We start from the raw sequence: 14,173 nt of genomic DNA, 5'->3' as shown, positions 1-14,173 counted from the left end.
GAAAAGTTCAAAGGGATTTTTGGTAAACACCACATACCTGTGAACTTCAAACCCACAAACATACTAAGGCAGAGATTCATCCACCAGACCAGACCAGACACAACAGGAGCAATATACTGTATCTGGTCCAATGCAAAGAGGAGTGTTTGGAGCTCTACATTGGAGAAACCAGACAGCCACTAAACAGGAGAATGGCCCAGCACAGGAGGGGCAATGGCTCAGGACCACAATCAGCAGCGTTCCTTCATTTGAAGGACAAAGGACAGTTATTTGATAATAAACAAGATGTAATCATTTTACACCGAAAAGATAGGTAGTTTATGGTCAGGGAGGCCATAAATGTGCATATAGAAAATCCCGCACTTAACAGGGGTGGAGGCCTTAGATACAGTCTATCTCCTATTTATCATGCTGCCCTTTCATCGGTCCCCAGAAGGATTAGGGACACATACCAAAAACACCGCTGTTAATGACTCGTGACAATGGATGGAGAAGGACTGCAGAAGTGGGATTATCCTTCAGTCCCAGTCTTTTTTCCTTCTAATGAGCCTATTCAGGTCAGGGAGAAGTGAAACCAACCATGGAGGATATATTAATAGTCTCCTACCAACTCTCCTCAGACTGAAGAAGCTGCTTGGATGAGTAGTGAAACTTTTCAACCTAACAAGAAAGAAGTTGAGTTGCAGTGACTCAACTTCCAGACACCAGGGGGATGAAACAGCCATCCACAGCTGAACCCAGGAGGATACTGTGGTCAACGATATCAAAGGCTGCTTAAAGATCCAGAAGACCAGCAGAGTCACACTCCCCCTGTCAGCCTCCCAGAGAAGATCATTGAGCTGCATGACCAAAGCCCGACTGAAATGGTTCTAGACTATCAGTGTCATCCAAGAACATCTGGAACTGTCCAGCCACCACTCTCTCAACCAATTTGCCCATGAAGGGAATATTGGTGATGGGACAATAATAATTAAGGTTGTCCGATGAAAGAGTTGTCTGTTTTAGGATGGCCTGACCACCATCTCCTTCAGACAGAGGGGAAGATACTCCTCCTGCAAGGAAGAATGGGTGGTCTGGCAAGCCCATTCTATAGTCCCCTCTCTGGCAGCTTTTAAAAGCCAAGAGGGGCATGGGTCTGATCGAGAGGAGGTAAGCTTAGAATGTGTAAGTGCTTTGTCAACATCATCAGGCATCACAGGGAGAAATTGAGCCAATAAAACTGGATCAGATGGGGCACAAGACATCCCGCTTTTACTTATTGCCTTACTAACAGATTTCAAGTTCCTACAGAGGACCTTGATCTTTGAAAATGGGCTGCAAACTGGTCACATTCTGTGGCATCCTGTTGGAGCCCCAGATGTCATTTGGCAACGGTGAGGTCATGGAACACTCTATAGAGCTCCACCTGTTGATTGGTAGCCGCACCCATCTATCTCACCTGCTGCGACAGTCTCATGGAGACCATGGTACCCATGAAGTCCAAGGATGGACCAGGGACCAGTGCCTCAGCAAGGACATTGAATTTCCCCAGAAGCACAAGGGGGGGGGGACTTCAACATGGCAGCAGAGATAAAGTCCGTCAGCCTTGAGAGGGACAATTGTGGGTTGTTGGGAGAGCATTATACCAGCACTAGGCCCAACCTGTCAGCAGACACATGGAGGCACTCCACCCAGTATCGGACAGGGAGGTAATCCTACTAGCCTTGATGGGATTTTTAAATGCAATGGCAACCTCATCTCCTCAACCCTCTGGTCTGCCTTGATGGTGAACAGAATAACTTGGGGGCAAATCTGAGAGAGGGGTACCTGAAATTTGACAGCTTGTTTTTTGTTGTTGTTTTTTGTTTGTTTTGCTATGCAAGGAGTTGCTTCATGAGGAACGATCCAGTTTGGTGGGCAACTTGAAGCAAGTTAAACTTTCCACAAATAGTGCTCAGTGAAGAATTAAAGATGTTAACATATAGCCTGAGGTAGTGATTAGTCACTTGCAGCTGATCTCCAGCTGGCAGCCTCTTACCAGACATTGGTTCCTTTCCAATGTGCTCTTGGGTCTATCTCTGTAAATTATATGGAGAAAATGTGTTTTACCCTTAGTGCCACAATTCCTGAAGACAAGAAAGAGCAATATTATTTATTCCATTATACAGTATTTATGTTAGTGTATGACTGTATGCATCCAACATGCGACAGCAGTGCAATATGTACCACAAGAAGGAACATGTGGACAGTCTTCAATAGTGTTGTCCAGTCTTGACGGACTACAAGAAGGCCCCCCAGGACCCCAAGCTCTGGGCACTTTCTCTGCTGCTGTTCTATTGTCTGTTGCCTAGAGCAGCAGACTCAGCTTTCCTGCCTGAAAGCCTGTAGAGCTACTACCACAGTTACTGTCAGTCAGAGTTAGCATACTAGACTAGATGATTAATGGGCTGATGAAGTATAAGGCAGCCTCCTGTATTAGTGTGCACCAGAGTGACATTATCTCGTAACTTTGAACTTGATTTGTGGGAAACTTGCACCAGCCTGCACCAAAAGGGCCAGTCGGGACATGCTTTATTTCAGTTTGCCACAGCAAAAATTACAGAAATAGAGGAGGGGGCACATTAGTGGCTAGCACCTGGCATAAACATCTGAGGATGGCAGTCCAATCTGTGTTGGAAGATGTTGGCTCAGCTTATGCCAAACAAAACTTGCCAGCTGGATAGCTCAGTGGTTTAACTCAGTGGCTGCGGAACCAGAGGTTGGGAGTCCGATTCCTCACTGGGCCTCCTTGACAAGGGCTGGACTTGAGGATCCCCACAGGGTCCCTTCTGCAGTTCTCAGATAATAAAGTGCCCCTCAACCCATCATTCTAATTCAGAGATGGCTCCTGGTATTCCAAGATGGCCCCCTTTTTCATGCTGCCTTCTTGGCACATTCTGTTCCTCCTTTCCTCCCAGTACATGTTTTGAACCAGCCAAGAAGGCAACACCCTTCTCCTGAAGTCTATGTTTTCTCCTGTGACTCAACAGGGAGAAAAACGAGCACTTTTCTTTCCACACACATCTTTCAAGCCTGAACGTTTTCTTTATATTCCACAGAGGGGTGGACCTGTTTTAGCCAGGTCGCCCTCATCTTAAGCCGCTAGAAATTTTGCCCGGGAGAGGGAGAGAGAGAGAGAGAAAGCCTATAAACTTTTTTTTAAAGCGTCGGCGCTGGTTAGTTGTGGGAAAGTGCCTTCACTCGGCCTCCTTCTGCCTCCCCTTCCTCCCTCAGCCTGACTTTCCCCACTTTCCGAGGGTGGGGAGACTTGCGCGGGGGGGCGGGTGAAAGGTGCCTTCCCAAACTTGAACCACCACCTCTCCTCCTCCTCCATCAAAGAGGTGGAGGACTGAGAGGCATTCTCATCCATCGGAGGTCCGGGCGGGGCGGGGTGGAGGGCAGGCAGCCTCTTAGGGGAGAAGCTACCGCCACCGCCTCCTCCGCCTCCTCCTCCTCTCCTCCTCCACAAGGGGCTTCTTTCACTGCTCGAACAGGCGCGCTCTTCTCCAGGGCTGCGCCCCAAACGGCGGACCAACTCCAGGGAAGGAAAAAAAAGTGAAGCCCCGCGGAAAGCGGCACCTTTGCCGAGCGGCTCGCCAGCTCCAAGGCGCGGCGGGATGCTGCGGCGCGGCGCCCACGTTTGGGCCGCCGCTCGGAGGGGCGCGGAAGGGCTTCCTCGCCCCCTCCCTCTCGTTTTGTGCCTCTTGACAACGACGTGGGCCGCTGCCTCTGGGTAGGAGGGCAGAGGAAAGGGTGGGGGGCAGCTTGGGGGGGGGCGGCGGCAGATGGGGAGGAATGGGAAAGGAAAGAAGGGGAAGAGTTGGGGGGCCGGGTACCCTCTTCACCCCTGCCCCACCCCCAGGAACAGGGTTCCACCTAGAGAGAAGGCCTCGCCGTGCATCGATGGGGAGGAGAAGAACCCGACAGAAATCTGCGGAATCCCAAATGAGCCCTCTTGACGATTACAGAATGGGTCCCCTTAATTGGGACGGGACCGGGCGGCAAAACTCTCATGTTTTTGCTTCCCCGCCCCCCCCCCCCCACTGCTGGATTAGATCGGAGGGAAAGTACCTAAAGAGAGCTTGGTTTCCACACGTGATAACAAGTGGTGCACTCAGAAATGTGGGTGAATCCGCGATACTGCTCCCCCTCATCTTTGTTTCCTGATAGGGACTCTCCTTCTGTTTGGCACAGTGAGATATGCGTAATCAACAGATTTGGGAATTTATAAAACGATTATTTAATTATTTAATATCACACACGCGCACACACACACACACACAGAGAGAGAACTTGGTTGGATTTTGGTGTTACATACCCAGCATGGGGGTGGGCAGGGGCAACATTAGCAGTTCTGCCAAATGTTTTATTCCATCCATCCATTCATGTCTGTCCTTGAAGTGTAGAACTGGAACACATCTTAATGACAGTCACAACCATTCTGTATGGATTTCCTTGAAAGTGTGACTCAGTGAGGTTCACTCCTGCCAAGTTAGCAAAAGATTCCAGAAGGCTGCTTCCTTCTGAATACACTAGTTAAACGCAAAGTGCAAGGGTATAAGTGGTGCTGTGCCAGAGCCCTAAAAATAGATGCTTATGGATGTGTTTCTTTCTTGAGGACATAATTTTTAAAATGCCTAATAGCTGGAGATAGTCACTGCATTTTTTTCACCTGTGGTACCATAGTGTGTGTGCTTGTTTTCTTTAGAGACTGTTAGAATGAACAAACATACTTCTTTACAGTCGTAAACAAGTGCTATAAGATACTGTTAAGATTTCTGAGAAGTTGGCAGCAGTCCATGAAGGCTTATGCAAGATATAGTGTCAGGATATCAAAAGACTGTTGTTTTTGCAATATTAATCTCCTGGTTGTGGTTTGCATTGCTTCCTCTCCTCTAATGGGCAGGATCCTCATACAGATCTGTCTTAATTCAAGCAAAAAACAATGAAGCAGTGAGTATTAATTTATTCCCCTCCTCTATTTCTCATTGTTAGACCCACCTACCTGTTGGCAGGTCCCGAGATCATTAGGCCTGGAGCAAATCTCACTATTGGAGTAACGCTGTTGAAGGCAAGCCCATCACATGTTACAATAAAAGGAGAAGTGTTGTTTGAAAATAACTCTGTGCTACATGGGGAAGCTGTCTTCCAAAGAGGTGAGAGGACTTCATTGACCTAAAAGATACCTGAAATGTATAGCTGAATCCTTCCTCCATCAGTTATTAGTCATTATTGTGCCCATTACAGCGCAGTTGCATGGGTGTTTACTCAGAAGTAAGCACTCCTGTAGTCTTAAATTTAAGATTACTGTGGTTAAAAAGATTGCATTTTATGACTGTTAAAGGAGCGCATTAGATATAGTAATTTAAAATGTCTAAAACAATTAAGTCTTTTTTCTGTTACTGAAGTTCCAGAGGGATATGGAAGAGTGTGGTCTCTAAAGATGAATTGCTGGATAGCCCAGTGGTTTAGGTCCCTGGCTGTGGTTAGGGAATTCAATTTCCCACATAGGGTTCCTTCCAGCCCTTCCTTTCTAAGATTGCTGACATTATTTGCTGAGTTGGTCTAATGGTTGTGCAAAAGCAGTCTTGAGTTCTGAGATTGGAAAGGGACCTCGTTCCTTGTACTTTGTCATTTGTTGCCTGAACCTACTCCTGACAGTTCCTCTTTCAAATGTTCTCCTGACTGTTTCCACTGTTTCTGTTCAGGAGGGGCTGATGGGTTCAGAAAGAGCTTTACTCCTTTTTATTGGCATGTAAGCTGAGAGAAACTGAAAAGTGCTTTGGAGTCCTGACAAGCAAGCTGGGGAAAAAAACCCCAAACAAAAACCTGTCTAGAGGAACTGGGTCAGAAGAATGGTTGCAGCTGGCTTTTGGTTTGTTCTGAGTTAGAGGCACAGAATTTGAAGTGTGTGCTTTCGGGAATGAATACCTATAAGCTGCCTTATTAGAAAGGTTCACGGTGTTTATGTCCTTTTGCTTCTCAGACCTGACTCTGGGTTGACAAAACATCGGAAGTACTGGCAAAGCATGTCCTTGCATGTTCCTCCTGGGTTATTCTTTTCAATAGCATAATACAGTAATTATTTAGCATATTTCTGGACTATCATTTCTCCAAGGAGTTAAAGGTGGTGTACGTATGATAATCTGATTTTTATCCTCTTAAAAACCCTGAAAGAGATTGTTATTTTAACAACCTTGAGAAATAGGATAGTTATTTATCTAGGGCAACTGAGAGAGTTTAACGATGGGCAGGGATTTGAACTCAGGACAATCAGGTCCAAATTCAGCATTGTGTCTACTAATATGTTTTCTGTCATCCACATATAATAGGCTTGGGCTGGAGTAACATTTTGTAAAAAAGTTTATTTGTGTGCTCCGGGGAGGATGGGTGCAGCATACAGATGAAAAAGATTTCTCAAGAATTTCTGAACAATCCTATGTATCTTTAGGCAGAAATAGATTCCATTGTGTATGGTGGGGTTTATTTCGTGCGTTTAGAATTGCACCCCAAATGCCACACACTGCTGTGAAAGGAGATGATAGAAAAGTAAAGCAAAGCATTCTGCTTATATAACACCCCATAAAATACTCTCTGTGTGACTTACAATTGAATTATGCAGGCTGCCAAGGTTCCTGCTAAGGTGGGGGTGCACACACATGCACACAACTCTGTTTCCCTCCACGTAGCTCTCTTCCTTCTCCACATAGCAATCACGTTAGGTTCCAACGGAACCCAGTGCACGGGGGGTGGGGGTCGTGGAGTTGTGCATGCGCGCAGGGGCGAAGCCGTGTGTGCAAGAGGTGGAATCCTGCCCAGTGGGGCTGAAAATTAGAGGGTACATTGCAGGCTACCCCCTTGTCCCAGTAAACTGGGTACTCAGTTTACTAACCACAGAAGGATGGAAGGCTGAGCCAACCTTGAGCTGCCTACCTGAGCTGTTAGGATTGAACTCAGGTCGTAAGCAGAGTCTTGACTTCAGTTTAACTACCGTGCCATGAGGCTATGTGCCATTTGGGAATTTCCATATACAAAGAAAATTCTCCATAAGAGATCACAGGTTTAATTTATGGGATAGTCTAGTTTTCTTCTTGGGCAAGAATGTAATAAAAAGAAAGGTTTGGAATTATTTCTCAGCCCTTCAAAACTCATGTCTCCTTTTGATAAATGCAGTCATCTCATTCTCCCTGTCAAATCTGTCTCCTCCAATAATTTTATCTGAAATTTGAAGTATTGTCATTAAAAGGAAATGAAAGCATTGTAAACTTAAAAAGTGGATGCAACTGCAGCATGTAATAAAATGAGGCATGAAGCAGCATTTCAAGAAAGCTGTCGCTATAATCTCCCTCACATAACAATCTCTATTACAGTATTAAATATGTTTTTCTAACAACGCATGACTCCACCTTTTTTTTAGAAAGAGCAGTTTAATAAATGTGAATTTAAAAGAACGCATCTTGTATAAAATAAGAGCAGAGCAAACTAGAACAGATTTGGTTTTTCATTCTTGAATTGGGATGGTTTACTAATTTTCACTTTACCTGAATTGTTCTCCATCCATTGGAGACTATTGCTAGGTAAATGGGAATTGAATTGTAGTCCTATAATGCAGTTCTACATACCCACCTTTCTTTCTGTCTATCTTACCAGTTCTCTTGACACGTGTATAGGATTATAGCTTTATCCAGAAAGTGATAGGCATAATCCCTCCCATTTTTAAACTGAAATATATATATCAAATACTGTACTGCAATGTGGGTTTTTATTTGAAAATGGGAGGGATTATGCCTATCATATGGCTCCCCTGAAATCTAAATACACTCCATCTTACAGGGAGAGATCCCAGTGGTTGACAGTTACCCGAAATACATGTAGGATCCGTAATCCAGTGATGCTTACTGAAATGCATATAGGTTTGCAGCATTAATACTGAAGCTAAATTGTGACTCTTGAACTTTGCGGCTCAGACATTAGTCACCGGGTGGACTCAGGCATTGTAAGTTTCAGCACCATCTTCTGCAAAGATCTGATTTTGCATGGTTTATTGCAAGGCTGAAACGACTTCCTTTCCACATACGTTGGATTCCCACCTCCCACAAGAAGGATGGCCAGTGGCTGCACTGTTTGGGGTGTTAGAAGCTATAGTCCAACATATTTGGAGGACCCTGGGACAGGGAAAGGACTGCTTGGAAGGACGACTGTGTACATTTTCAGGGGCGAGGGGGTGTTAGTGTTGCAAAAAGAGGAGTTCTGCCATACCTGAAAGACCCAACAAGTTTTATTGGTGCAGTGTTTTGTGGACTCCAGCCCAGTGAATCTGAGGAAGTGGTTGGAATCCCTGAAAGCTTAGTCCAATAAAACTTCTTAGTCTAAAAGACGTTGGTTTTCAATTACCATTTTATGAAGCATTTGGAGCATTCTAAGCACACTGTAAAGTCTAGATTTCTGGCAATTTGTGACGTTATGATTTAGGAAGAAAAATGTGTCTCTGCTCTAAATCACATAAGAACCAAAATTTGTTCTTGAGTTTTACTTTCATTTCGGATTAATGTTCTTACCCATTAAGAGTGGTCATAGGCTTCTGGAAGAGAACAGAAGAGAACTTGATACCAAAGTTAAATCTGGTACAGAATCAGAGGCTTGTTTTCCCAACTCTTTCCTCCTCTTTTTGATCCACAGCTGAGTGAAGGAAATGGTGAAAGTGGGGGGTCCTGCTGAACTCTTTCACCTCCAGTTGTTTCCCCCCCCTCAAAATTGTTCCTCCCAAACTTTTTTACTTCCCATAGGAAGATCATATTGTCAGGGAACAAACAGATTAGGGACTCCTGAATTTAGAAAAAAAATGGCTCCAGGGTTAAAGGGTGCAGCAGTTCTTTCCCTCTCGTTCAAACATAGTTTTCTGAAACATGTTTTTGTAAGGGGAAGGATACACATAACGTCCTATTTTTAGAAGAGGTAGCCCTGCTAGTCCAGTGGTTCTTAACGTGGGCGATAATGCCCCCCAGGGGGCGATTTCATTTTTCAGGGGGGCGGTAGGGGGGGCGCTGGAGCAAGCCAAACCTGTGAAGATGGCTGCAGCCTTCTTACAGTGTGCATGAATATATATTTTCCTCCAATTTTAATTTAGTTTCAGACTTTTTGTCTTGAAATTTTTAGTTCCTGCATTTGTTTTTATGTCCTTTTTATATTTCTTTTTGTGTCTTAAAATTCACTTGCAACTAAATTATTAAATGCTACTTTTTTGGGGGGGCATTTCATTTTCTTGGAATTGAATTTTGTTTTCAGGGGTCATTGGATTTAAGTGTCTTAAATAAATAAATAAATAAATAAATAAATAAATAAATAAATAAATAAATAAATAAATAAATAAATAAATAAATAAATAAATAAATAAATAAAAAGATATCACCGTGGGGAGGGGGGCGATGATAACTTCCTCAATGGCTCAAGGGGGCGTTTCTTTCAAAAAGGTTAAGAACCACTGTGCTAGTCTGTGCTAGCATCTCAGGCAAAAACAAAAGAAAAATAAAAAATAAAGACTTGATGACGGGATGATGGGATTTGTAATCCTAACCTGGTGGGGCAAAGGTTGTGCCTCCCCTCCCCTACTCTCCATCTGAAAGGCTGCCAGAGGAAGGCTCCTGCCTGAAGTCTGATCATTTGCAGAGGGTTTTCCATCCTTAATTCACCACTTCCACTCCTGCTTTCAGCAAATTCCACCTTCTTTTGCTGCTCAAATTGCTGATAATCTGGGAGGGAAGGCTTTCTCCTACTACATCTGTCTTGGCCCCAGCCTTCTTTGCTTAACTCTGCAATGAGAAAAAAAGTTTCTACTGTACAAGTGTTTTATGCTGAAACAGAAATCAGTTAGAATAAATTGTGGCAAAAAAGAGTAGATGTTACATGACTGGCAAAGATCTAAGTAAGATAAAGAGTGCAATTTTTCTTCTAAAGGGGAAACTGAGGTTGGTAAAATTATGGCAGCAAGGGCAAGTGAAGAAGTAGAAGGCTAGTCTCTCTGAGTTGGGTTGGGTACTGTTAGCCTGGTTTGGTTACGGTGAGAAATACAGAGAAAAGTTTTCCTCAAAGGCCTTCCCAAGGCAGGCAGAGCACACTCATGGCTAGTGGCAGACATACATTTTTGGGGCCTTAGAACTTGAACTATTATGGGGGCCATTCTCAACCAGCAGTGAGGTCTGGGTAACCATAATTTTTTTAAAAATGTGGACTAAAGTTGCTTCTGGGGCTCTTATGAGATTACAGGCCCTGGAGCTTAAGCTTCATTAGTTTCATAATAGAACTGCCCTTGCTCATGGCATAAAAGTTACAGCTAACAATCTGATGTCTAGGGAAGAGAGATTCTCATTCTGTCTACAAGAACTTTTCTGCTCTGGGAATGCCATAAAGGCCACCAAGTAGAAGCATTTATTTGGAGCCCCAAGAAGAAGAAGAAGAAGAAAAGTTTGGGGCGTGGGGTGAGGAAGGAAGGCATACTTTGCAATACCAATTCTGACCTACGAAAGGAACACACACTCAGTCATAGTAATAAATAGTTGTAACAAATGAAAGGAGCTAGATAAGAAAGGAAAAGAGGAAATTCCAGAATGCCAATCCTTCCTTGCACTGACAGTGCTGGTCTTTCATTTCCCTCTCCATGTATGGAAAATGGCTGACCCAATAATTATCAGAGTGTATACTGTATGACAGGGACGTGGTGCTGCTGCAGGTTAAACCGCAGAAGCCTCTGTGCTGCAAGGTCGTAAGATCGAATCCATGCGACGGAGTGAGCTCCCATCACTTGTCCCAGCTCCTGCCAATCTAGCAGTTCAAAAGCATGTAAAAATGCGAGTAAATAAATAGGTACCACCTCGGTGGGAAGGTAACAGTGTTCTGTGTCTAGTCGTGCTGACCACGTGACCACGGAAACTGTCTTCGGACAAATGCTGGCTCTACTACGGCTTGGAAACGGGGATGAGCACCGCACCATAGAGTCGGACACAACTGGACTAAATGTCAAGGGGAACCTTCACCTTTACCTATACTGTATGGCAGCCTCTGAGGCCACCCTCCCACCTGAGTGCTTGGAGCTCCACAAGAGATCTTGGTCTTTACGGATTGGGAAGTTCAACCGTCACTGGACATCTTCTTTGGCATCAACCGAGTCTGCCTGCATACTGCGTATTACTTTTGATTTCCCCTTTCTCACTTGGAATCATGGCATATCTTAAAAAAACTTTTCAAAACTTTTAAAATGTTTTTAAATGCCGGTTTGAACCCAGAGGATCTGTAGGAGGCCTGCTGCATTCTTTGGATGAGCAGGAGCCACCTGCTTTGCTCCATGGTCACCCCAAAATCGGACGGATACTCCTGATTTGGTCCCTTTTCACACATTTGACTGAAGATAGTGCTCATCACTAAGAAAACAAAACAAAACACAACCACATACTCGTAGGCCTTAAATGTACAATTGTAGCTGGATTGCCTTCAGTTGCCTGACAAGTGTACACTCAGTGGCAGATCTGGGTTTGATGCTTTGTAATGTTTTCAGTGATCTAGAGCAGCGCTTCCCAACCTTGGGTAACCCAGGTGTTCTTGGACTGCAACTCCCAGAAAACTTCACCACTAACTGAGGTTTCTGGAAGCTGCAGTCCAAGTATACTTGGGTTACTCAAGGTTGGGAACCACTGCTCTAGATACATTTTCTTCATTTTGATTTTACACAGTAAATCTGGCAGTCAGGTACAGAAAAGGTATCTGGTTCAAGTTGTTTTTATTTTTTATCCATTTGTATCTGTTGCGAGCTGACTAAACCTCAGCTCTGTTCATTATGACAACAAGCATACAATTCCATCTGGCTTATGTCATGGCATGCAAAGAGTTTTGTTTTGTAGCCACAAAGAATAGCTGCTGTAAATATATTCAGTTGATTCTTAATTAAAATGGCAGCCTGAAACTAAGTGTGCAGTAACTTGTGCCAGTCACAAGCAATTCAGGAATCATGTAACTTGATGCTGAAGAAGGGAGTTAAAAAAACCCAACATCCTGTGTTATTAAATATACAGAAGCTATGTAAATTACTGGCAAGCTGAGACAAGCAGTGGAGACAGCAACACTGGGGGAAATGTGCCAGTATTGGAGGCTTGCTTGCTTGACAATATAAACAGCCAAATTTATGTGCCAGCCGAGAGCACACTCCTGAATGCTAAGCTGTAAAACAGCAAGGCAACAAGGATAGGATTTGATAGTATGAATTTTGTAATATAAACATGCCATTAAGTCTTTCCGAGACTCTCCCTTTGCCAGGTGACTCATCAGATGTTGCTGGCTTTGCATGGCAGGCTCTGGAAAAGTTGAAAGCGTAAAACAGAGTTAAGGCAACCCCAGCAATTTTCCTTATGTAGCCAATTGAGATAAATTTAAGCTCTCCCCCCCCTTTTTTCTTGCTTTGTTGATGTTTTGTTTGTTGTGTCCAACAAAGGACAAATATATTCATAAAAACCAGAACAGTGTAATATCCACGTGTTATTTAATATACTTTTTATCTTCTCTGATCCTCAATTTTTCCTGCAGCAATCAGAACAATAATTTGAAATGGTGCTCCAAATATTGTGAGTTCAAGAATTACTGATCCAGTCTTATTACTCTCTGACTAGTCGTGACTTTTGTTCAGGCAGTGTAGCCTTTTGAAGTGCTTCTAGATGGTCAGCTTTTGGTGCTCTCAATCAAAAGGCATTGTACTTTGTCTTTCTGTCTTCTGCGTTCTGACTTCTCCTTTAATAGCTCTTTTCTGGTAAAATGGAGGGTTGAAAGAAGGGGTGGGAAAACATGGGAGGGTTACAAACAGAAGATGACGTCACGTATATTTTAAGAGAACACCAATGTACTGTAAGTGGCAAAAAATCTGTATTAGAGGTAAGAAGCAGGTACATAGCTGAATGTTTTCTTCTGTAGTCTTTTATTAATCTTTGTATAGCTTGCTTCTTTTTATTTATGTCTTCTTCTTCCTTGGAGGTTGCTTCCTATTTTGTTTCCTCCTTGTTATAGATAGATGAATGTTGTGATGGCTACCAGGCATGGTCAGAAGCAGCAGCCCAGCTAACCACAGCTGGGTTTCCAGTTCGTGCTCTTTTCTAGTTGTGATTTGTAAAAACATTCCAACTTCAGCAAATTCAGAATCAGATTTATAAAGAAAGAACTGAGCTGATTTATCTCTGAGTGCTCGCTGCTTTTCCTAGCGGCCGGGGTGTATATTTGTTTGAGGAACTGAGGAGACTCTGTCACATCAACATTCAGATGTGGCCTTTAGTGTGAAGCAATTAATTTAATCAGTATGGTTGGGGAAACAGCTGGTATAAGTTTTCCATTTGCCCTAATAGTTTCAGCTCATCATGCATCTTTCTCAGCTGTGTTACCTTGGTAGGAGAACTCACAGAGTGAATCTCACCCATCCCTTTGTATGTCTCCTTCACTCCCCCTTCCTTGCTTCCACCTTTCAGTTACGCATCTGTTGGTTATCTGAAGCGGCTTTATTCATCCCTTGCCAAGGCAGAGGCTGTTTTGTATCTGCCTTTTCTCACTTACTGCAGTGAAGGAGAGTTACGTAAATAAAAGCATGAGATTGACAGAAGCTTAAAAATGCTGCCTCTACATTTTTATATATTAGAAAGTTAGGATTTTTTTTTTAAAAAAACCTTAACGCTTTAGTCATAAAGGGTGGTGGTGGGGTTTGGAAGCAATTACACGCAAGGATCCATTTGTTCTCGCTGTGACTGCTAGCTGGTAATCGTTTCTGGCAGCCAGCGAGGGTTGGAGTTGTTGCTCTCTGCTTCTGTGAGGAATTTGTGTATAACAGCTCTTCTGCTTCATCCCATCTACTAGACATTGTGTCCCCTCCTACCATGCGGCCTCTTGGAACCATTTTGGAAGAGGCACTTTTCTTTGTCCTTGTATTGCTTTTGGGTTTTTCAAAATGTATTAATCCTGTGGTGGAACACCCTAGTGGTTTTCCATTCTGGATTACCAACACTGAGTTTATGGTTGTCACTGGCAACCAAATTGGTGCATTTCTCCGATTACATGGCTGTGTTTCAGCAGCAGAAGTTTTAAACTCAGTACTTAACTTAAAGGCCTCATGCCTGTCTGAATTAAAAAAAAA

The 14,173-nt window shown here is 43.6% G+C and overlaps 1 protein-coding gene across 3 annotated transcripts in view; it reads left to right on the top strand.

Moving 5' to 3' along the window:
• Nucleotides 1-14,173, top strand: part of CD109 (CD109 molecule) — a 119,205-nt gene that overhangs the window by 9,340 nt on the left and 95,692 nt on the right. The window contains exons 1-2 of one of the 3 annotated variants that reach the window (XM_072999673.2): nt 3,383-3,751; nt 5,014-5,174. The exons of 1 other annotated variant lie outside the window; for it this stretch is intronic. In XM_072999673.2, the coding sequence (XP_072855774.2) occupies nt 3,636-3,751; nt 5,014-5,174 (277 nt within the window). In that variant the 5' untranslated portion in view covers nt 3,383-3,635. Of the gene's footprint in view, nt 1-3,382; nt 3,752-5,013; nt 5,175-5,249; nt 12,931-14,173 lie in introns of those variants that run through there. One more of the 3 variants, XM_072999674.2, reaches the window with a different exon arrangement.

Source organism: Pogona vitticeps, chromosome 1, assembly GCF_051106095.1.
Source record: "Pogona vitticeps strain Pit_001003342236 chromosome 1, PviZW2.1, whole genome shotgun sequence".
Taxonomy (NCBI): domain Eukaryota; kingdom Metazoa; phylum Chordata; class Lepidosauria; order Squamata; family Agamidae; genus Pogona; species Pogona vitticeps.
This window is presented reverse-complemented; position numbering and strand designations above follow the sequence as displayed.